The 25,972-nt window shown below is 36.5% G+C and overlaps 2 protein-coding genes across 3 annotated transcripts in view; one reads left to right on the top strand and one right to left on the bottom strand.

Annotated features, from left to right (window-relative positions):
- Positions 1–987: 987 nt before the first annotated feature.
- On the bottom strand, positions 988–9,007 carry LOC127864482 (uncharacterized). The gene is made up of 6 exons (XM_052404104.1): positions 8,824–9,007; positions 8,333–8,452; positions 7,412–7,534; positions 5,446–5,565; positions 4,526–4,648; positions 988–2,355 (listed from the first exon to the last, which is right to left on the bottom strand). Exons 2-5 carry the CDS (start codon positions 8,435–8,437, stop codon positions 4,631–4,633), a joined length of 366 nt encoding a protein of 121 aa, XP_052260064.1. The 5' UTR covers positions 8,438–8,452; positions 8,824–9,007; the 3' UTR covers positions 988–2,355; positions 4,526–4,630.
- Positions 9,008–15,836: 6,829 nt separating this feature from the next.
- Positions 15,837–25,972, top strand: part of LOC127864477 (oxysterol-binding protein-related protein 1-like) — a 103,611-nt gene continuing 93,475 nt past the window's right edge. The window contains exons 1-5 of one of the 2 annotated variants that reach the window (XM_052404100.1): positions 15,837–15,978; positions 19,213–19,407; positions 22,125–22,210; positions 22,750–22,824; positions 23,203–23,314. In XM_052404100.1, the coding sequence (XP_052260060.1) occupies positions 19,260–19,407; positions 22,125–22,210; positions 22,750–22,824; positions 23,203–23,314 (421 nt within the window). In that variant the 5' untranslated portion in view covers positions 15,837–15,978; positions 19,213–19,259. The other variant, XM_052404099.1, reaches the window with a different exon arrangement.

The following is a 25,972-nucleotide window of genomic DNA, read 5'->3' as shown; positions in this document are numbered from 1 at the left end:
GACGATGAGGGAAACTTCATGCAGCCGCTACAACACCACGGTTGTGTGTTGAAAATGTAATGTCAATTTTATTATGTATCATATCACTTGTTAAACTCCGTCATTAAAATACATAAACATTTACTTTATTTTATATTTTAATTAGCACGAGTTTTTGGAAAGAAAAAAATAACTGTTGAGATTTCCGGGTCGTCGCCGGCGGCATTAAACAACCTGATTTCATGACAAACCGACAGTGAGACAAAAATCAAGCATTTATTCACGGACTCTAGATGAGACGGATATGAAACGGGACCGTATCGGCAAATAGCTTGTCGATACTTTGTTACGTAACCAGTAGCTATCGATTAGCGTACATCGAAGCGCCGAGGTTATACATTTTGATGTACCCACTCACGTCTTTTTTAAATTATACTTTCATTTCTCGGCCGATTTTGACAAATTATATATCAATAGAAAGCCTACGTTACGTAGTTTTCAGATATATAAATATATATTATGTTTTTCTTCTGATTTGGGCAGCCCGGCGAGTTATAACTTTAACTTTTGCAAATATCACACCGTTTTAGAGTCTAGATTTACGGTTGACATGTTCGTACTTTATACCGATTTGTAGCGTTTATATTTGGGGTTCAGTTTTAAAAATTGCATCTTACTTAGGAGAATAGAATTCTGTATACGATAGAAAAAATGGTTTTAAAAATGAAATTAAGTAAGGAATGACTTTGTACGAAAGTATCGCGCGGTCCTAACGCAGAGAACTGATGCTACGGTCTTGGTGATTATGCTTTTGTTTAGATAACGGCCATTTAATTTCCTTTGTCATGATTATTATATTTTTTATGGAATATATTGAAATATTTTGTTCACGAAACATATCAATAAAGCTAATTATTAATTAGACTTTTTAAATCCGCTCCGGTCGAGTGCGCAGATAACCGCGGTTTTTTTCTAACAGAGTAAAAAAAATAGCAAAAACAACGAAAACAATGTTATGAACATCTAATAATGGTATGTTAATGTGTACAAGTGTAAGTTCAAGCATTTCACAAACATGGAACATCAAAACTCGGACGCTCGATCACAATTTCTCACCAGAAACGATTTTAATGTGTTGGACAATGAGACTTTCAGTCAAAATGGCGGACCTTGGTCAACGGCTACAAGAGAGAAAAAGCGGCCTCGGGTAAACACGGGCAGCAGTAACAGTGAGTACGAACGGTCTCAAACATTGTCGGACTACGAGAGTCTCTCACTTGATGCTAAGCTGTCTATGCTGTTCCAGGAAATAAAAGGCATATCTCATAAAGTTGACAGTTGTCTGAACTTGCAAAACAAAGTAAACACTATGGAAACAACAATGTCTAACCATGATCGGCAAAAAAAGCTACTAGAGTACAAGTCAATAGATCTCGAAGCTAGGTGTCGCCGAAATAACCTTCTAATCAGTGGTATCCCAGAGGACAGGGATGAAAATTGTCTCCGTAAAATATCAACTTTCTTGAGAGAGAAACTTGAGATCGACCCCTGTCCTCCTATTCCCCGAATACACAGACTGGGGAAATTCCGGCACGGCTCCACACGACCCATCATTATATACTGTCTGGATCCCCGTGATACTGAGCACATCCTCTCGAATGCTAACAAGCTCCGCGGAACACTTTTTCACATAAATAGAGATTATCCACGCGAGATTGTTGATGCTCGCAAGCAATTATGGCCACAGTTCAAGCGCCTCCGCCAAGAATATCCAAAATGCAAGGCCAGCATATTATATATCCAGCCAAAATCATTCAAGATGGTCGCGTTGTCGCTGATGCCTTTCCGAACTGGGATACGATCATGCAAGGCAGCCGTGTTACAAAGCACAACAATTTTTTCACAAACACACAGTATGCTCCAGCTAGAAATGTAAACAGATCCCACACACAGCCAGCCATGTCACAGGCTCCTTGTGCCCAGTCCAACGACTCGAACAAGACTGTGTCGCAGGAGCGTAGCCAGCGCGATGCTTCCCCTATGCTTGAGCGCAGGACTCCGCGAAAGCAACAATCGCCATCGCCTTCCCGGAGGAGGAATCCTCGCCCACACGCACCTAGCAGGGACCAACCAAACTGCCAGTCGGAAACGGCCAAACACGCACCCCGCAAGGATCCCCCAAACCGCCAGTCGGAAACGGCTCAACATGCACCTCGCAGGGATTCCCCAAACCGCCAGTCGGAAACGGCTCAACAGCTTGGCTCATCGCAGCCTCAACCACCGATACAGCGCCCATGGGACGCATCTGGATCCAGGAACACACCAAACCGGGGCGGAGCTCACTAGGACCCCGGGGGAAGACACTGTGCCTCTACACTGAAAAACAGTAACATTAAATTAGGTTGTTTAAACGTTAGGGGACTGGGAAAAAGACTGTTTATACCTGAATTTCAAAACTTTATTAACAATTATGATTTATTTTGTGTCTCTGAAACTCATGCTGATGAAACCGACATTCTGGACATTCAAAATTTTATCTTCTTTCATAAGCAACGTTCTAAAGAATATAAAAGAAAATCCGGAGGCATTGGCGTTTATGTAAGAGAAAGTATTTCTCCACATGTAAATGTCTTACCAAATTCCACAGATTATGTTCTATGGCTAAAAATTGATAATACAATTACTGGATATGACCAAGACCTAATACTAGGATCGATTTATATACCTCCTGAAAATTCGCGTTTTTACTCTCCCGATGAATTGAATATACTTGAAGACGAACTGTCCTCATATTGTAATAATAATAAATATGTATTCCTAGCTGGAGATGCGAACAGTAGAGTAGGGACACTTAAAGATTTCATTCTTCCTGATCCCCACACTAATAAACTTCGGAATAGATGTTGACCTGGAAAATGACCTGTACAAACATACTTTACTTGAAAACCTTTCTGTCCCCCTAAATAGAAACTCTTTGGACAAACGTACAAACACTCATGGTTTCTTACTGCTTGATATGTGTAAAAACAATAATATGTTCATCATAAATGGCAGATTATTTAAGGATGAAACAATTGGCGCGTTTACTTTCAGGGACAAATCAGTCATTGATTATGTGTTGGCAACTGCAGAGAGCTTCAATTTTATAACAGACTTCGAAATTATAGAAACTGACCCTTTATTCTAAGATGGTCACAATGTGCTATCATGGGACATCTCTACCGTACAACCCCAAAGCAAAAAACCACTTAACACTAACAATTTTAGCTGCCCTAACTGGAAACAAGACCAAAAAGACCAATTTATAATTAACATTAACAAACCCCAATTAGAGGAGTTATATCTGAGCCTAAATACATACCCCCAATCACAACAAACATTGGACTATATCACACATGAATTGCAAAACATCTTTGAAAATGCCTCCTCAAAAACATTTGTAAACCAAAATCCAAATTATAGAAACAATTATCCCAACAATAAACCATGGTTTGGGCCCAAATGTCACCAATCAAGAAATCAATATCATGAAGCAAAAGCCAAATACAATATTAATAAAAATAGTGATAATAAATTAAGTTTGAAACATGCCAGCAATCATTATAAAAGGACTATCAAATTTTATGTAAATAAAGAAAAACTAAGCACCAGTGCTAAATTACGTGCAATGAATGACAAAAACCCTAAAAAATACTGGAAGTTCATTAGGGGTCTCAAACCAAAAACAAAAGAAACCAGCTCTCCACCACTTGAATCTTTTCACGAACACTTCAAAGAGATAAATAAAAATTCAATAGACGATAACCGTTTCAACAATGATATAGAAGATATACCCAACACAAATGATTTTTTAAATATGGAAATAAGCCAGGATGAAATTTGCAAATGTATACTAAAACTGAAAAAATCAAAAGCACCTAGTCCTTCCGATCACATATTAAATGAATACATCAAATCAACAAAAGATATCTTGCTCCCTTTTTACACTAAATTGTTCAACTGTGTTTTACAAACAGGCATTATCCCACTATCCTGGCTTGAAGGCACTATAATGCCAATTTTTAAAAACAAAGGGAGCCCAACTGAACCGAGCAATTATAGGCCCATAACACTGCTCAGCTGTATGGGCAAATTGTTTACCTCAATTTTGAACCAAAGACTAAACACTTTTCTTGAATTAAATAACATATTAGAGGAAAATCAAGCTGGCTTCCGTAAGGGTTACTCTTGCGCAGACCATATTTTCACCCTTCATGCATTAATAGAGATAATTAAAAAACGCAAACAAAAACTTTTCTGCGCCTTCATTGATTTTTCGCAGGCGTTCGATAAAGTGTGGAGAGCTGGCCTCTGGCATAAAGTACTAGGCACGCAAATTAATGGCAACTTTTTCAGAGTCCTTTTAAATATGTACAGTAACATAAAATCATGCGTTTCCCTAAATGGAGAATGCTCCCAGTACTTTTTGTCAGAAATAGGAGTGAGACAAGGAGAAAATTTATCCCCAGTACTTTTTTCGCTTTTCTTAAATGACCTTCATTCATACCTGCATATAAATGGGTCTGTTGGGGTTGAACTTATCAACCCAGATACTGCAATATTGTGGCTTAAGCTACTGGTCCTATTGTATGCAGATGACACCGTCATTGTCTCAAGTAGTGCCTCTGACCTGCAAAACAGTCTTAACACGTTTCATAATTATTGCAAAAACTGGTACCTAAATATTAATATTACAAAAACAAAAGTTATTATCTTTGGCGCTAGACAAACAAGGAACTTTAATTTTAAATGTGGAAATAACACAATTGAAATAACAAAAACCTATCACTATCTTGGCGTCACATTCTCTAGTAATGGATCTTTCTTAAACGCCCGCAAAAATGTAAAAGAACAAGCCTCAAAAGCCATGCACCTTCTTTGGACTCGTGTTATCTATGCAAATTTACCTATCGACTTAGCTTTTAAACTCTTTGATCATACTGTTCTACCCATTTTTACCTATGGCTCAGAAATATTTGGATATGAAAATTTAGAAATATTAGAACAGGTTCACAAAGATTTCATGAGAAAAATCACAAAAGCCCGTCGGTCAACACCAATCAATTTCTATATGGTGAACTAGGACGCTACCCGTTAAGCATTAATATTAAAACAAAAATGATCTCCTTTTGGAATAGACTCATAACAGGCAAAGAAAGCAAAATATCTTTACTAACTTACCAACATATGTTGTCACAACCAAATTTAAATCTCAAATGGTTAAATAAAATTAAAGAAATCCTTACATCTGTTGGAAGACCAGACATCTGGCAAAACCAAACACAAATTACACAAAACAACATCCACATACAAATAAAACAAACACTAATTGATCAATTTAAGCAATCATGGAACGCTGAACTACAGATAAGCAACAAAGGGCGCATCTACAGCAGTTTTAAAAGTAACAATGAGTTTGAGCCTTACCTGATTAAAATTCATCCTGATGAGTCCCAAAGTATTTTTAGATTCCGCACTGCCAACCACCTCCTCCCTGTAGAAACTGGCCGCTATGAAGGCATCCCATTCCATGATCGCCTTTGCAACCTATGTAACACACACGAAATAGCCACTGAAAAACACTATTTAATGACATGCCCTTATTTTGATAACGAACGGCATCGATATTTAGGAAACCAAATAGAAAGGCATGCAACATTTAACGAAATCATGACGCCGTCATCAATAGTAGAAATGAAAGAGCTTTCGAAATTCAGCAGAATTATAATGAAGAAATTTATCGGGCATTAGACTATTGCATTGAGTTTTATATCTTCGAAAAAACAACAACAACAAAACGCCAATGCCTCCGAACTCACTAAGCGATACTTTAATTATTCACGATGCAAGTTTATCGAACGCCTACTGTATAACTTTAAAGCATGATATATTACTTACTCTCCAACTTTTAAATGGCTTACCTCAATTCGCGGGTGATATCCAATTAATTTTGCACCGACATCTGTTTAAAACACGCGTCTGTCTAAACCGATAATAATCACACGAGGTGATCCATAACTTTTAATTGTACACGGTCTCAAACTGGGTATGTATTGTTAAATTATCCCTAACATTATGTTGATGTATATTACCAATGACTATGACACTGCTTAAAATGCACGAGATTGTGAATATGAATATCTTGATTATGATATCGTTTCATGTTAATGATGATGATGTATAGGGTTATTCTGTGCATGCATGATTCTTATGCGTATTATTATCAATATCATTATTATTATTATTTTTATCATAATTATTATTATTATTATTAATTATTATTATTATTATTATTATTATTATTTAATTACTATTATTATTACTAAATTAGTGTTTAAGCACAAATGCTATTCTTGAAAACCAATGTTAATTTTTATCTCTCCCATTTTGCGAACTTAATTTAAAACTTACAAAAAATCAATGTAACTGTTAAAACTGTTAAGTGATTCAAACTGCTAATATTAATATGACTTCCCCCTATACCAAAATGTCCCACACTTGGACCGGAAACAAACAATGTATTTTGTACTGTGTATATTATATGTTCCCCATGTTGTATCTATGTATACCTGGGAGTAATAATGTATTGTTCTGTTCTGTTCTATTCATTAATGAAGATTAATAAATTAACGATTTCAGCTCTTGTTTATAACACAGACAGGGTGTTAATTTTATTACGAGACAGCATATGTTTAATTGCTCCTCGTGCGCTGATTTGAGCAGTCAACTAGAATAGTAATTGATCTGCTAATGGGCAACACAATAGTGTTTGCTAACACTTCGCCGACAATTGGAATGTGATAGCAATGCTGTACATCGATCTATTCACACCTATTAAGTAGTTATGTAAAGGCGTAATCAACTATAAATCATTTCTCCGAACCGGTTTAACACCTACTATTTATAATCAATTCGCCGAACTGGTGTTTTGCCGAAACCTCCAGTAACCTATAGCGGATATTTTTCGGCCGGGATTTTCAAGAATCTTTAAATAATTTTATTTAATTGATAATTTAAGGGAAATAACCTTTCATATAATTATACATAATAACCTCTTTGAAAATAAACAACAAACGATGAATGTTTTGAAAACATTTTATTTGAAGTATGCAAAGCCGAAAAATATCAAGAGGGTCCGCTATATACGCTGGCTCGTAATTAAATTAACACCCTGTCTGTGTTATAAACAAGAGCTGGTTGGCACAAATTACTTGGCACACAAATTAATGGTAACTCTTTTCGAGTCCTTTTAAACATGTACAGAAACATAAAATCATGCATTTCCTTTAATGGAGAATGCTCCCAGTACTTCTTATCAGAAATAGGTGTCAGACAAGGAGAAAATCTATCCCCAGTCCTATTCTCACTTTTCTTAAATGACCTTCACTCATACCTGCATATAAATGGATCCGTTAGGGTTGAACTTATCAACCCAGATACTGCAATATCGTGGCTTAAGCTTCTGGTCCTGTTGTATGCAGATGACACCGTCATTGTCGCGAATAGTGCATCTGACCTGCAAAACAGTCTCAACACATTTCATAATTATTGCAAAAACTGGTACCTCAATGTAAATATTGCAAAAACAAAAGTTGTAATTTTCGGTGCAAGACAAACAAGAAACTTTAATTTTAAATGTGGCAATAATCAACTTGAAATTACAAGCACTTATCATTATCGTGGCGTTACATTCTCAAGTAATGGTTCTTTTTTAAATGCGCGCAAACATGTTAAAGAACAAGCCTCAAAAGCCATGCACCTACTCTGGAATCGTGTTAACAATGCAAATCTACCCATTGACCTAGCTATTAAACTTTTTGATCATACTGTCCTACCTATTCTTACTTATGGCTCAGAAATATTTGGATATGAAAACCTAGAAATATTGGAACAAGTTCACAAAGATTTTATGAGAAAAATAACTAAAGCCCGTCGATCCACACCAATCAACTTTCTATATGGTGAACTAGGTCGCTATCCTTTAAGCATTAATGTAAACACAAAAATGATCTCTTTCTGGAATAGACTCATCACAGGCAAAGAAAGCAAAATATCTCTTCTTATTTATAAATACATGCTTTCACAACCAAATCTAAACTTCAAATGGATACATAAGATAAAAGAAATCCTAACATCTGTTGGAAGACCAGACATCTGGCAAAACCAAACACAAATTACACAAAACAACATCCACATACAAATCAAACAAACACTTATTGATCAATTTAAGCAATCGTGGAATGCTGAATTACAAATAAGCAACAAAGGGCGCATATACAGCAGTTTTAAAAGAAACCATGAGTTTGAGCCATACCTGATTAAAATTCACCCGGATGAGTCCCAAAATATCTTCAAATTCCGTACTGCCAATCACTTTCTTCCTGTAGAAACAGGCCGCTATGAAGGCACGCCATTCCATGCACGCCTTTGCAACCTATGTCACACAAACGAAATAGCTACTGAAAAACACTTTTTAATGACATGCCCTTATTTTTATAACGAACGGCATCGATATATGGGAAACCTAATAGAAAGGCACATGACGTTTAATGAAATCATTACGCCGACATCAATAGCAGAAATGAAACAGCTTTCGAGATTTACCAAAATAATAATGAAGAAATATACCAGGCATTAGACTAGGCTGTAAAGGTCGAACACTTATTTCTTAAACAACAACAACAAACGCCAATGCCTCAACTCTCACTTACTATGCTTTTTAACAATTCACTTCTATCGAACACCTATAACCCTTATGTATGTACTTTGTAATAGCATTTACTTCTCAACTCTAAAATGCCCTACCTTAATCTCTCGAGCAGTATCCAATTAACTGTGCACTTGAACTCTGTAGAACACACGCGCCTGCCATAACCGATAATCTTCACACGAGGCAATGTACAATTCTAACTGCACACGGTCTCAAACGAGGTCGCAAAGACCCGTATGTAAATAGCGCAGCGGCGTAGCCACCTGTCGCTTATATTATCATAGCACGATGTTTAACTACGAGATGTATTTACTCTTATATACAATACATAGCATATCTATACTCATATTTGTTAAAAATAGCTTTTTCTTATAAAGAGTTTACTTTGAAAACACAAAATTAAACGCCTGATAATTGTCTCGAGAGCAACCTACACTGTAACACTGATAAATATGTGCTTGATTAATGATCGCGAAAATCATTCCTTATCCTGATGCTTTTTGTCACTTGTAATTGTGCCATTATTATAATTATGATTATTATAATTATGACATTGATGTTGATTCTTCTTCTTTTTCGTATTATTATTATTATTGTTATTATTATTATTATTATTATCATTCCTATTATTATTATTATTATTATATATATATATTATTATTATTATTATTATTATTATTATTATTATTATCTCGCCGTTGTTGTGATGACTACTACATGTCTTACTATTATTACAAACGCTCTATTTGTAAACATGCTTATTCCATCTTTACCGTATTAAGAATTAATACTATAAAATATCAAAGCATCTATATATAAAAGCTATAAATTGATTCACATTGTTTATATGACTTCCCCCATACAACAAAATGTACCACACTTGAACCGGAAACATGATATGTATTTTGTAACATGTATATTATATGTTCCCCATGTTGTATCTATGTATACCTGGGAGAAATAAAGTATTGTTCTGTTCTGTTCTGTTCTGTTCTGGTTGTGAGCGTGCCAATAATGGGTATTACAATCAAGCACTCAAGCACTCAAGCCCCTGATGAGGCTTAATCAAGGTGTCAAAGCTTCAAACAATGACCTCTCTATTTTTGTATTAATTCCAAGTGAAAGACAACTAAAATCAAGATTCTAACAAACATGTAATGGAGTAAAAACAACCTACCTTTGTCAAACTGAACAAGATCTGTTATTTTTTACCACTAGCAATAATGCCCTCCGATTCAGATGAAATCGATGAAATAAGCATGAATTATGATGAAACAAATGAAATATTTACCATTCACTCTTTCGTATCCGTGCTTGGAAATCATATGACCCCGAAAACGAGACATTGTCTTGTAAGTTTTTGGGCACTCTGTACACTGGTAGACACCCGGCACTGATTCGATTGCTTTTGTCACTTTTACTTTCTTACACGGTTTAACATTCTAAGAATCATCCCTACTACATATGTAATCACCTAACAATTCGTCTTAATCTAAGTCGTCATCATCCCAGTGAAAAAAATCCGATTTTGAATAGTTGGACATGATGCACTGATGTCAAAATACGAAATGATCTGCGTAACACCGACCGTGATTTTCAAGAATCTCTAAATAAGTTTAATTAATTGATTATTTAAGGTACATCACCTTTCAAATCATTATACATAATAACCTCTTTGATAATAAACAACAAACGAATGTTTTTCACACCCATTTTATTTGAAGTGTGCAAAGCCGAAAATATCAAGAGGGTCAGCTATATACGAGGTCTCATATAAAATTATCACCCTTTCAGTGTTATAAACAAGAGCTGAAATCGTTAATTTATTAAGCTTCATTAATAGTAAGATTTATTGATTTGTTTCGTGAACAATATATTCGATAAAAAATAAAATAATCCTGGCAACGGAAATTTAATGGTCGGTGTCTAAACAAAAGCATAATCGCCAACACCGTAGCATCAGTTCGGAGCGTTATGACCGCGAGCTACTTTCGTACAAAGTCATTCCTTATTTACTTTAATTTTTAAACCCATTTTTTTCTATCGTATACAGAATTCTATTCTCCTATGCAAGATGTAGTTTATTAAAACTGAACTCTTAATATAAACGTTACAAATCTGTATAAAGTACGACCATGTTTACCGTAAATATAGATTCTAAAACGGTATGATATTTGCAAAAGTTAGTGTAAAACTTCATATATATTTATATATCTGAAAACTAGGAAATGTAGGCTTTCTAATGATATATAATTTGTCAAAATCAGCCGAGAAATAAAAGAAAATTAGAAAAAAGACGTGAGTGGGTACATCAAAATGTATAACCTCGGCGCTTCGATGTACGCTAATCTATAGCTACTGGTTACGTAACAAAGTATCGACAAGGGTAAACGCGCGTGGACACCCGTAAAACATAAAATGTGTATTTCTCGTGTTTAACTCGCTATACATCCATTATTAACAACGGAAATATACTAAAATTTCTATTTTTTTGAAAGATGAATTAATAAGCATCAAGATAACGTATAAACCAACAAAATCGGATGATTAGTTTTTGCATAAATTTGAATTGACTACAGTAAGGGTCAAATACTCGTTTCAACTCCTGTCAATATACGCTCCGTGATTTATATCAACAAGAAAGTTCCCCCGAAACGCACCATATTAATTGTAATTGTAAAAATTTACGAAAACACGGGAGAAGACAACCCTCTCAAACGAACCCCTGTATGCTCCCAGTACAGAAACTGGACCGCCTCCCAAATATTTGGAGGTTATCTACGCCCCTGCTCCGCCTATGGCGGGGGATAATAATAATACGACTACTACGACTACTACTACTACTACTACTACTACTACTACTACTACTACTTCTACTACTACTACTACTACTACTACTACTACTACTACTACTACTACTACTACTACTAATACTACTACTACTAATACGATGACTACTACTACCTCTTCTTCTACTACAGCTACTACTACGACTACTACTACGACGACTTCTACTACTAGTACTAATACTACGACTACTAATACTATTAATACTACTACTAATACGACTATTACTGCCGCCGCCCTCACCACCACCACCACGTCCACCACCACCACTACTACTAATACTATATACCACTACTTCTTCTACTCGAGTTCTAATTGTATCCCACTTTTACAGCGAAATCGGTTGATTAAAGCCTCATTGATTAAATTTCATCTATAATCAATGGCACAGCTATAATCAACGGCACGAAATGACGTCATCAACTGCCGAACCGGGACTACTTTTTTCCACGCACCTCGTCACCTGTATTTGCCAAGTGCATCAATAATAAAAACAATCTCAAATGTTTGTCAATCTTAATGACCTTAAAACAAAGAAAAGTAGGGAAAAAACGTGTTTGTTGTCATTTATTGTCATCAAAACCTCTAGTATAAGGTAAATTTTACACTATGTTGCAAATAGGTTCTGTTGTTGTTGCTCCCCTTTGAAGAAGTCAGTTCGAGTTGCTCCCCTTTGACCGTAGAAAACAATCGTCTGGACCAAGAAATCCTGTGTTAATTTACAAGCTGTACTCGGATATGCGTCCATCTGATTTTTCTTCAAGTTAGCACCCTTTCTACCTGGCAATACGCACAAATGAAACTGCATCCCAGTGGTTCTTGCGTCAACAATTGGGTGTCAACAAGCTAGGTCAGATGCTGAAGGCCATGGCAAAAGACGCCGGCTTTTGGAGAATAACGAACCACTCAGTTCGCAAATTCCTGGTCCAAAAACTTCGAAATGCAAACATTCCACCCACTGAAACCATGGCCATAACAGGGCACAAAAATGTCCAGTCCATAACCAATTAGTCCAACATATCTGTTGAACAGCAGCAAAAGTGTTCAAACATTCTTGCTCAGTACAGTAAATGTAACAATCCAACAGATTCCTCTTGTTCACCTTCATGCACCGAAACTATGGCCGAAATGCAGCCTATAGACGAGTTAATTGTTATTGTTTACATTTGGGATTTTCCGCGCATGCGCACTGACTGGTTGGCAAAAACACTAGTTACAGTCACGTAAAACATGTATAAAGGGCTTTTGTTTAGTCAATTAAACGATAAAAAATCCGAAATAAACATGACAACTCTTAAACAATAGTGCAAATATATCATATTGAGTACCAATAAATGTATATTCATATATATAATTTCCTCTTTATAAAATACAAATTAGTTATTAGCAACAGAGTAAACGTGGTCGGAAGACTAAATACTGACAATACCACACAACAAAACAATAAATTAGCCGTATTCTTTTGTAAAGTAAGACTTTAAAAAATGATATTTCAAAACTTATAAAACATATATTAATTTGATTATAACTATAAACGGTGTGGATATTGTTATTGTTCATCAGCGACCGAAAGTGTATTATAAGGGGCGCATTTAATCAATTATAGCTCTAAAACAAAGCCATAAAAAAAACGGAATACGTTACAATCGTTAAATGTTGTGGTAATTTTCTTTTCCATAGAATGAATTTTCTGTTTCGTTTCCATTGAATTACAATATTAATAAATTTTAATGTACAAATGGAAATAAAACCTGCATCTTGTGCAAATTGAACTGTCTTTGCATGTATATTGAAATCTCTTAACAAGTAATAAGGAGTGATGCATGTAACAATCTAGCATTTTATGATAAATATATACATATATTTATATAATTTATTTTACGCAAATATTGTTTATCCATTGTGATTGCTTGGTTTCATGATGGTGTTACGTGCACTGCAAGAACGTACAATCTTTACACTAAATTGCCGAGTTGAAATTTGCCGGTACCCGCGTTAAATACATCAATTGTGTAGCAGTAATATTGCACAATATTTTAAATTTAAAGTTATAAAGCACTGTATTATTATGATTAAACTGGCTAACATATATATAGATACACATGTTCCCGTTAATCCGTTTCGGACAAATATCTTCTTTTTTTAATATGTTATATTATTTATTAAAGCAAATGCTACGTATTTTCGCTTTAATATTTGGCTTGCTCAATATGACTGCTCAATATGACAAGAGATGACATGGAGGTATCATAAAGTCTGCCACATGTGGTCTATGCAGGGACCCAATTAAAGTATAGGTCCCTATGTTATTGACACCGGCATGTTTTCTGTGTAATTGTCTGGGCAGTCTCCGATCATAACGAGATAATATGCTTGTGACGAACAACGGTGCAATTGAACACGGTTAGAAATGCTGAAACAAAAGTGTCAAATTTGGTGTGCACCATTAAATAAAACAATTAGATTTATGAATTTATTTGTTGTGTAGCAATTTAAGTTTGTACAGATATATTAAGGTTAAAATAAGTTACTATATGTTGAAAGCGATCTATTTGTTGTTTGTTTTCATCCTTATTTGTGTTCTTTCATTAAATTTAATTTATTCTAAAAGAATTTCTATTCCTGAAATTTTGTATCTTAAATGGACGTGAAGATGCGTTTAGTAGAGATTTTTGTGGTAATCACATACAGAGGTCGTAGATAGTGTTCCACTCCGGAGCTCGATTTTAGTAAAAACAAATAATAACAACAATATAATCGTTCCAAAAATGAATTTCCACGCATGCTTATGTTTTATTCAGACATAAATAGTAACATTATATTTGATACAGTTCATGAATATCAATAAAAACGATGATTATGTCAACCTTCTCTACATGCGCTTATATGAATTCCACCTCTTTTTGCCAACCAGTGGGCGGAGTCTAAACTTTGCAGGTGCGTGTGACGTCACGCGTTAACTCGTCTATAGACCAGTTGACGAGTGACGTCACGCGCACCTGCAAATATTAGACTCCGCCCAATGGTTGGCAAAAAGAGGTGAAATTCATATAAGCGCATACAGAGAAGGTTGAAAGAATCATCGATTTTATTGATAATCATGCACTATATCTAATATAATTTTACTAACTATGTCTTAATAAAACATAAGCGTGCAAGGAAATGCATTTTTGGAACGATTATATTGTTGTAATTATTTGTTTTTACTATAAACGAACTCTGGAGTGGAACACAATATACGAGCGCGGTATGCGGTTACCATAAAAATCTCTACTAGGCACATCTTCGCGACCATTTGTTAGATAAAAAATCCTCTGATATTCTTTCAGAATAAATCAAATTTAATGAACGAACAAAAATAAGGATGTAAACAAACAGCAAATAGATCGACTTTATGTACGCAACATATAGTAACTGATTTGAACATTTATGCCTGTAAAAACTTGCCTTGTTTTACGTTACTGTAACCAGTGTTTTTTGCCAACCAGCCAGTGCGCATGCGCGGAAAATCCCGAAATGAAAACAATAACATTCACTGTCTACCGTCGAACAAGTTGATCTTGATGTTCGCCCCACCCAGTCACTTCACCAGCAAATGTCTTTCTCTAGTTCGAACAACTTTGGTGCCACTTTCCACATTCAAAATGTTAATGTATATAATTAGCTTAAATCCAAGTAATCTTTGTTATTTCGTCACGAAATAACCACATATTAAAACAAAGAAGCAAATATTATAAACAAATGTAGTTCCTTGTATATAACAACTTAATGTCATATTGATATTATAAAACTTTAAGATTTGCAATTCAATATGATTAAAATTGTAATTAATAACGCTCGACTCTTTGTTACAGAACGATATTCTGATTTAAAAAAAAAAGATTATTTGATCAGCGGTTATTTTTGGAACGCGGAGTAATACACTGACCTTGGTTACACTACAGTCATTATCAAAGTACGACAAACACTCATGAAAACTAATTTTGTTTAAATAGAAAAAGTTTACTGAATAAAAAGTGGGATAAATAGAATAATAGGTTAGTGTTGATTATAGATCAGGTTTATCATGCTCGGCACGAAAACGAAAAAGCACTCGCCAAGGCTCGTGTTGTTTGTTTTCTAAGCCTCGCATGATAAACCTGATCTATAATCAACACTAACCTATTATTCTCTATATTAAAAATGGGCAAAATGAGTGTAAAATTAAATCACATTATAATGTTTTTAAACAACATGAAAACACTCGATAACATTCAAGTTTTGTGCACGAAAACCACATCGAATATTGTTCATAATATTCACATGAAGGTCCACAAAGCAGGGCCTCAAGTTAGGGCCCCCCTCAAGTTAATCGTCTGCTAATTGAACTCTAAGAGTTATTTCCCTTTACCCGCAAACCGAAAGTAAGTTTCTAGTGAACTAAGTCGATTTCCTGTGTTGTATTTGTTTGAAGAAATTGGAGTGTGTTATAAGTAAAGCATATAATGATATAAATCATGTATTAATGGTAGATTTACCTGTTGATCGCATTTATTTCAGAGAACTATTTGGTGAACTTATTTTTCCACTAATTGAGTTAATTGAAATGTGACCATTTGACATTTCCTGACAGATTCACGTGATGTTGAAAGGCGTTCCTATTTTAAGAAACAAGTACATTGCTTCGATCACAAAAGCTTCAAGTACAAAATTTTTTGTTTGGTAAACGACAGCATAAACACAAGAATACAAAAATTAAATCCCAAGTTTACTTTTTTATCAGTTTGAAGTTCCAGTGATTTTTGTGCATCCACAGCCTGAGGTAAGATCCTTGTACATGAATCTTTAATATGATTATTTGTAGTCTTCATGTAACATTATGCAATTAGTTTAAACCTATTGATTATAAATTTATAGCTAGATTGCATCAAAAGCCAGGGACCGTAATAAACTATAGTAAAGGTCCCTGTGAAAGTTGACTCGCCGATTGAAAAGATGGAAGTCCATTTCCTGGGTAGAACCAATACTTGGTGTCTTGGGGAAACTCAAAGAAAGCTCTCACTGCAGGGATCGAACCTTTGAACACCATGTGGTTAGGTGGACACCATATCCACTACGTCATGGCAACAACAATATGAGCTTCATTGTGGGAAAACTGGGCTTAATGCATTTGCTTAAAGTGTCGTCCCTGATTAGCCTGTGCAGTTTCAACTGGCTAATATGCAACAACACTTTTTCTTTAAACTGGATTTTGTTTTAGAACCGGCTTACTTTAAACGAAAAAAATCCATAAAAGCCGGAAGTGTTGTCCCTGATTAGCCTGTGCAAACTGCATACTGCACAGGCTATTCCTTGAAAACAATTTATGCACATGCATTAGGCCCAGTTTTCCCAGAACAAGGCTTATATATTAAGCTTACATAAATGTGGATTGAACCAGGGTCCTGAAAGATTGAGACTTAAGTAAACCATGGAGGTAAAGTGTGACTCAGATTTGTTGCAGACTCAAATCCTGGGCCCCTGAATTACTAGTAGGCAGTGCTCCAGCAAGGCCTAAAAAGAAGAGTGCAACCCTGCTGCCCCATACTCCCACCCGGCCCCCTCCAACCCCTACCAGTGTTGTTTTTTTTATTCAAAATCGGGTCTGGTAATTGGCCCCATTCTTCAATGAAAAAAGTATATATTATTCCTGAATGGGAGCTAAATATTCCCAATGGAATTTTTGTTTAGATCTCAATATATTTTCATCTCCCATCCATAAAAGTTCAACCTGAGTACTTATAATACTGAAAACACTTGTATTCTCAATTTTGAAGCATTTTTCAGCAAAACAACAACAACACTAATTTCCCAATTTTAGTACAAACTCTGCAAATTTTCCCAATCCAAAGGGACCTGGCCCCATTCCCAAAATGGTAAAAAAAAACAACTGACTACCATGCCCTTTTTTATCTGATCACATTAATGTACTGCATGTTTATATGAAGTTTCAAAAAATTTACTATATTTTCACAGTTAAACTAGTTTGATTAGCACGGCTGTTTTCGGAGAAAACCCGATGTATTGTCATAGACAGCTTGTCGTGTCCTGTCGTCCGCTGTCCACCAAAGGCGTCATGCTAAAACCTTAACATTGGCTTCAAAATCAAAGTGCTTCCACCTACAACTTTGAAACTTCATATGTAGCTGCACCTTGATGAGTTTTACACGCCACACCCATTTTTGGGTCACTAGCTCAAACGTCAAGGTCACTGTGAGTGTGACCTCTAAAAAAACAAAACCTTTTCTTCTGTTCTGACATGCTTTCATTTATTAAAAAATGCAGCCGCAGCCGAGCGTTGGCACCCGCTATGCGGTGCTCTTGTTATTAATAGAAACAATGTTTGAAATGAAAATACATATAATAATTCACAAATACACTTATCTATATCACATGCTACATTAAACATTTGTGAAAGGGATAATAAAACTGCACAGACTAAACTACCTTTATAACAAAAGAGAACCCTGTCCTTTAAGAATCCTAGCTGGAGCAGTGCTAATATGGCACTCTGCACTCTCAGTATTTTTTTCACCATTTTGGGACTTGAGCCGTGTCCCTTTAAATTGGGAAACACTTGAGGCCTATTTGACTAAAATTGGGAAATTAGTGTTGTTGCTGTTTTGCTTAAAAATGCTTCTAATTGAGAATAGAAGTGTTTTCAGTATTATTGTTACTAATGTTTAACTTAAATGGCTGGGAGATGAACCAAATTTTGAAATCTAAAAAAATAATATTTTTTTTAGAAACCTTCAATCGGGAATTTTCAGGTCCCATTTGGGAAAAATAATATACTTTTTTCAATTGGGAATGGGGCCGAATACCGGAACCGATTTTTAACGAAAAAAAAACACTGTAATCTAAAAAGGCGGGTTCTTACCCATGCAAACTTCACCCCTCCCCCCATGAAACTTTTTGGCTGACTCAAGGCACTCCTACCTGACTGTAATCCTGACACCATAAAAGTAAGCTGGGGGAGGGAGTTTGTTGCTGCTGGGTTTAAAAACATGATTGTCCGAACACTAGTGTGGTGCTCTATCAACTGAAATGAACACTACACAAGAGCGATTTTCCCTAATTTCTCTTGAAAAATCAAAGCTATTTTATTTTATTTTTTTTTGAGAATCACTCTCAGCAATATACTGTTCTGTTTTGGAGTGTTTCAATAAGTGGTAGGCTTTGGATGCAGTCGACATTTTGAACCCAGTGTTTTTTTCCCCATTTTGGGAATGGGGCAGGGTCCCTTTGGATCGGGAAATGTTGCGTTTTTTGCCTAAAAGTGGGAAATAAATGTTGTTGATTTATGCTTACAAATATTTTAAAATTGATAATAAAAGTGATTGCAATATTATATTTTTTTAGGTTCAACTTATAGGGCTAGATTTGGAGATAATTGTACATGTTTAGACTTGTTAAAAAAATGATGTTTTTCGGAAACCTTCAATTAGGAATTTTTAGGTCCCATTTGGGAAAAATATATACTTTTTCATTGGAAATGGGGCCCCCTACTGGACCCAAATTTAAACAAAATAAAACTGGGACTGGGCTTGCTATAATTAAACTTACATAATGATTTCATTTTGTTATAGTGATCTCATCATAATCTTCTTATATAACAGACTGAAGAATTGTCCACAAAGCAGAGCTAGGAACTGACGTGCTCAGAATGTCAGAGGGTACGTCGGAATCCGATGATGATATCTCGCTGGAGGAATCGTTGTTGTTATGTGCGAGACGTGGACAGACGAGCATCATAGGTGACATTCTACAGAGCGAACAGGCTGGCACTGTGCATGTAGACATTAACTGTAAAGGTATGGCATATCTCACATTTGTAAACAGTATTCGGTTTTGTTACAACCCTGCAATGCAGTACAATAGAGGCCGGTGTATGCTGAGTTCATCATGAACACGTCTGTCTGTATGTCCATTTATCCATCTGCCTGTCCGTCATTTCTGTCTGTCTGCGTTTGGGTACAAGCTTATTTATCGAGGTACTTTTCTCATTTTATCTTTCAATAATAGTCAATAGTTCAATATTTGCATGTTTTTTCCAATATGAAGTTATGCAAGTGCATTTTATTATCAAAATTAAAATTGCTAACGTTATGCCTCTTTTTAGCTCACCTGATCACAACGTGCTTAATGGTGAGCTTTTTATGATCACCTTTTGTCCGTTGTTCGTCGTGCGTCATCAACATTTGCCTTGTTAACAAGGTCTGTCATATCTCTCTGTCTGTCATAACTGTCTGTCTGTCTGTCATATCTGTATGTATGTCATATCTGTATGTATGTCATACCTGTCTGTCTATCATATATGTCTGTCTGTCTGTCATATCTGTCTGTATGTCATATATGTCTGTCTATCATATTTGTCTGTCTGTCTGTCATATATGTATGTCTGTCATATATGTATGTCTGTCATATCTGTCTGTCTGTCATGTCTGTATGTCATCTGTCTGTCTTTCTGTCTGTTTGTAAACACAAAGTTGTTTGGTAAAGTACTTCTTTGCTTTTTATGGTACACTATTCAGAAGTGCGCATTGTTATGAAGTTGATCTTGTTAATTTGTATTTTCTCAAGTTGTAAAATTTTGTGAAGTTATGCATCTTTTTAAACCTTTCAATTGTCTACGATGCTTGTTATAGCAACCTACATATAGAGACCTTACTTGTTAAGGTGAAAATTAATTACTGACTTTTATCTCTACTGTTCTACACAGGCAATAGAAGTGAAAATTAATTACTGACTTTTATCTCTACTGTTCTACACAGGCAATAGAAGTGAAAATTAATTACTGACTTTTATCTCTACTGTTCTACACAGGCAATAGAAGTGAAAATTAATTACTGACTTTTATCTCTACTGTTCTACACAGGCAATAGAAGTGAAAATTATGAGATGCACTATTTAAAAATGGGACTTAATGCATGTTGGTAAAGTGATGCCCCAGATTAGCCGGTGCTGGCGACACAGGCTTATCAAGGACAACATGGGGCTTAATGCATGTTGGCAAAGTGTTGCCCCAGATTAGCCTGTGCTGGTGACACAGGCTTATCAAGGACAACATGGGGCTTAATACATGTTGGTAAAGTGTTGCCCCAGATTAGCCTGTGCTGGTGACACAGGCTTATCAAGGACAACATGGGGCTTAATACATGTTGGTAAAGTGTTGCCCCAGATTAGCCTGTGCTGGTGACACAGGCTTATCAAGGACAACATGGGGCTTAATACATGTTGGTACAGTGTTGCCCCAGATTAGCCTGTGCTGATGACACAAGCTTATCAAGGACAACATGGGGCTTAATACATGTTGGTAAAGTGTTGCCCCAGATTAGCCTGTGCTGGTGACACAGGCTTATCAAGGACAACATGGGGCTTAATACATGTTGGTACAGTGTTGCCCCAGATTAGCCTGTGCTGATGACACAGGCTTATCAAGGACAACATGGGGCTTAATGCATGTTGGTGAAGTGTTGCCCCAGATTAGCCTGTGCTGGTGACACAGGCTTATCAAGGACAACATGGGGCTAAATGCATGTTGGTAAAGTGATGCTCCAGATTAGCCTGTGCTGGTGACACAGGCTTATCAAGGACAACATGGGGCTTAATACATGTTGGTACAGTGTTGCCCCAGATTAGCCTGTGCTGATGACACAGGCTTATCAAGGACAACATGGGGCTTAATGCATGTTGGTGAAGTGTTGCCCCAGATTAGCCTGTGCTGGTGACACAGGCTTATCAAGGACAACATGGGGCTTAATACATGTTGGTACAGTGTTGCCCCAGATTAGCCTGTGCTGGCGACACAGGCTTATCAAGGACAACATGAGGCTTAATACATGTTGGTGAAGTGTTGCCCCAGATTAGCCTGTGCTGGTGACACAGGCTTATCAAGGACAACATGGGGCTTAATGCATGTTGGTACAGTGTTGCCCCAGATTAGCCTGTGCTGGCGACACAGGCTTATCAAGGACAACATGGGGCTTAATGCATGTTGGTACAGTGTTGCCCCAGATTAGCCTGTGCTGGCGACACAGGCTTATCAAGGACAACATGGGGCTTAATGCATGTTGGTACAGTGTTGCCCCAGATTAGCCTGTGCTGGTGACACAGGCTTATCAAGGACAACATGGGGCTTAATACATGTTGGTACAGTGTTGCCCCAGATTAGCCTGTGCTGGCGACACAGGCTTATCAAGGACAACATGGGGCTTAATACATGTTGGTACAGTGTTGTCCCAGATTAGCCTGTGCTGATGACACAGGCTTATCAAGGACAACATGGGGCTTAATGCATGTTAGTAAAGTGATGCCCCAGATTAGCCTGTGCTGGCGACACAGGCTTATCAAGGACAACACTTTCTTCTTTAAATGGATTTTTTATTTACAAGAAATTTGCTTTCAAAGAAAAACTCGATAAAAGCGGAAAGTGAAGTCTGCACAGGCTTATCAGGTATGACACGTAAGGTATATGCATTTTACCCAGTTTTTGACAGAATGCTGCTCATCTTGTTCGTCTGCTTTTCAGGCTGCCAGAAGTCAAATCGAGGATGGACTGCGCTCCATTTAGCTGCCTATTTCGGTCACACAGACACTGTCAAAACACTGTTAAAGGTCAGGTTTGATATGACCCTTGCTCTGGGAAACAGGGCTTAATGCATGTGCCTGAATGTTGTCCCAGATTAGCATGTGCAGTCTTTTTTTAATAAAAAGTCTTGTTGATGGATGTGTTAATTCATGGACTTTTATTTTGGAAACAAATGTGGATTTTGTATCAGTGGATCTGTCAACCCTTTGTGTCAATGAAAATTAATGTCTCACAAATAATAATGATTTAACAGTACTATTTTTATCCTATGGAGCTTTGAGAATAAGGCTTTTGTTGTGTGTTTTTTGCAGTATGGTTGTGTATTGTTTTGCAGCATTATTGTCTTTTTTTTTTTTTAGTATAGTTTTTTGAGTTTTGCATTATAGTTTGTTTGTTTTTTTAAGTTTGGTAGTTTATAGTTTTGCAGTGTGGCTGTTTGGCGTTTTGCAGTACAATTGCTTGATGTTTTTCAGTACAGTAGTTTGGTGTATTGCAGTATGGTTGTTTGATGTTTTGCAGTACAGTTGTTTCATGTCTTGCAGTATTCTTGTTTGTTGTGTTGCAGTATGGTGCTAATGTGAATGAAGTCAACAACACTGGGGACACGGCCTTACACAAAGCTGCCCACACTGACAGACTGGTGAGCATTCTTAAAGAATAAGACGTGAAGTTGGTAAAAGACATTAAACTTTGAATCAAATGTGTTTTTCCAACAATTATTATATGAAGTTTTACCTGTTTTGTTTATTAATTTTGACAAATTATTAGTAAAATAGACATTTTAAAATATTAATGGATTATGCAATTTAATTTTTGCAATTTTCAAGTCACTGATATTTCCCTATAATGTGCATGAATGTATTCTATAAATAAGGGTATCATTCAAAATACAGAGATGTGATAACTTATGGTCTCTTAATTTACTTTGTTTGTAACTTTATGGTACCTCCAAGGATAAGTCTATACATTTTTAAGAGTGGAAAAAAGTAAATAATTAATATCCAATGCATGCTTACAGGAGGTTGTTACAGTTTTGCTACAAAATGGTGCTGATGTGTCAATGCTAAACGCTGAGGGTCACACTGCGAAATCATTGACACATAACCCGGAAATAATACAACTTATAGAAGGTAAGTTATTGTTAAAAAAACAACGGATGTAAGCATTTTATTCTTTTCTGTGTTCAAAGGGAAATACATGCAAAGGCATTTATTGCATAAAGACTACATTATTATTGAAAAGATAAAAATACCTTAAAATCATTGTTATTTGTGGGACATTAATTTTCATTGATTTTGTGAGTTTACTGATCCATGAATTTAACACAAACACATACGGAAAATGTTAAAAAATTTTTTTTTTCAAAATCAGCAAGCCATAAATGTATGGGCCCACAAAAAAATCTTTCCTTTTTAAGAATAAATTTGCCAACAAATATAAATGATTTTACAGGATATGGTAAAAGATGAATAAGTGCTAGAAATCAATACACATGTTTAAACAGATTGCATCATTATGTATGGTTGTATACTATTTAATACTTTGTTTTAATGCACGTTTTCTTAATAATATTTTAATAATATTTTAGTGCCTCTTCCTCGTATATTTTTGTCAGTGAGGGTTTACATTACCTTTACTTTTATGGTACCATGAAGTTAGACGCTTTAAGCAGTGTTTCAATCGCACATTCTCGGCCCTTTCCGTCAAACATCGGATAAGTACCTCGAAGGAGATAGTATGAATACACATTTCGGAAGCTGTATTGCGGTCTACCTACGCAGGCCTACGCGAATCAAAATTACACAGTAAAAACAAACATGGCCGGTTTTGCGAGTTGTTTACATTTTGCAAAGATGAAAATGGGGATTTTCTATGCTCTGAAGCCAGAGCAAGTACAAATTCTACAGGAATTATGGACGCCATCGTTGTTATTGTTTTTGTTGTTGTAACATTCTTAGAATGGTATCACGTGGGCGGACTTCATTCAACCTGTATTTCTCCCGAGTCCGATTATGATAATCTGCGAGGGGTACCGAATGGCAGTGTTTTTGTTTCACCATTTTGGGAATGGGGCTGGGTCCTTTTGGATTGGGAAAATGTTGAGTGATTTGACCAAAATTGGGAAATAAGGGACATTTTCCCGTTTAATATTCTAAAGGTGGCATTTATTGCCAATCTTCATGAAACTTTGTGAGAACATAAATGTTGTGCAAATTATATCTGGAAAGAGTTCTAAACTGGGTTGCATGGGGTTAAAAAGTAGCTAACACTGTTGTTGGTGCATCAGTTGTTGTGGCACATTTCTTGTTGTATTTATTGTCATTGCTTCTGATGAATTCCTTTTTAAAATGAGCCTAGTTGTAGGAAATCTGGGCTTAATGCATGTACTTATAGTGTCCTCCCTTATTAGTTAGGCAGTCCGCACAGGCTAGTCAGGGGCTACACTTCCCCCTAAACTGGATTTTTGTTTAGAAGAGACTTTGTATAAACTAAATATTACATAATAGCACAAAGTATTGTCCCTGATAAGTGTGTGCAATCTGGGATGACAGTCTGCGCACATGCATTAAGCTCTGTTTTCCCAGTACGTGACTGAAACTATTTTGATAGTGATAACGTTATTGTTACAGCCGCAGAAGTACATGCACTAGTATTGTTCTGCTAAATCTGGGCCTAATGCATGCGTGTGTATCTACTTCCCAGATTTGCATGTGCAGTCTGCTTACTGTGTATCTACTTCCCAGATTTGCATGTGCAGTCTGCTTACATGCATGTGTGTGTATCTACTTCCCAGATTTGCATGTGCAGTCTGCTTGTGTGTATCTACTTCCCAGATTTGCATGTGCAGTCTGCTTACATGCATGTGTGTGTATCTACTTCCCAGATTTGCATGTGCAGTCTGCTTACATGCATGTGTGTGTATCTACTTCCCAGATTTGCATGTGCAGTCTGCTCTCGGCCTAATGCATGTGTGTGTATCTACTTCCCATATTTGCATGTGCAGTCTGCTGTGTGTATCTACTTCCCAGATTTGCATGAGAAGTCTGCTTACATGCATGCGTGTGTATCTACTTCCCAGATTTGCATGTGCAGTCTGCTCTCGGCCTAATGCATGTGTGTGTATCTACTTCCCATATTTGCATGTGCAGTCTGCTGTGTGTATCTACTTCCCAGATTTGCATGTGCAGTCTGCTCTCGGCCTAATGCATGTGTGTGTATCTACTTCCCATATTTGCATGTGCAGTCTGCTGTGTGTATCTACTTCCCAGATTTGCATGTGCAGTCTGCTTACGCTAATCAAGGACTATGTGTGTATCTACTTCCCAGATTTGCATGTGCAGTCTGCTTACTGGGCCCAATGCATGCGTGTGTATCTACTTCCCAGATTTGCATGTGCAGTCTGTGTATCTACTTCCCAGATTTGCATGTGCAGTCTGCTTACATGCATGTGTGTGTATCTACTTCCCATATTTGCATGTGCAGTCTGCTGTGTGTATCTACTTCCCAGATTTGCATGTGCAGTCTGCTGTGTGTGTATCTACTTCCCATATTTGCATGTGCAGTCTGCTGTGTGTGTATCTACTTCCCAGATTTGCATGTGCAGTCTGCTTACATGCATGTGTGTGTATCTACTTCCCATATTTGCATGTGCAGTCTGCTGTGTGTGTATCTACTTCCCATATTTGCATGTGCAGTCTGCTGTGTGTGTATCTACTTCCCATATTTGCATGTGCAGTCTGCTGTGTGTGTATCTACTTCCCAGATTTGCATGTGCAGTCTGCTTACAC

The sequence above is a fragment of the Dreissena polymorpha genome, chromosome 1 (genome assembly GCF_020536995.1).
Source record: "Dreissena polymorpha isolate Duluth1 chromosome 1, UMN_Dpol_1.0, whole genome shotgun sequence".
Classification (NCBI taxonomy): Eukaryota; Metazoa; Mollusca; class Bivalvia; order Myida; family Dreissenidae; genus Dreissena; species Dreissena polymorpha.
The sequence above is the reverse complement of the archived record's forward strand: the minus strand, read 5'-3'. Positions and strand labels throughout refer to the sequence as shown.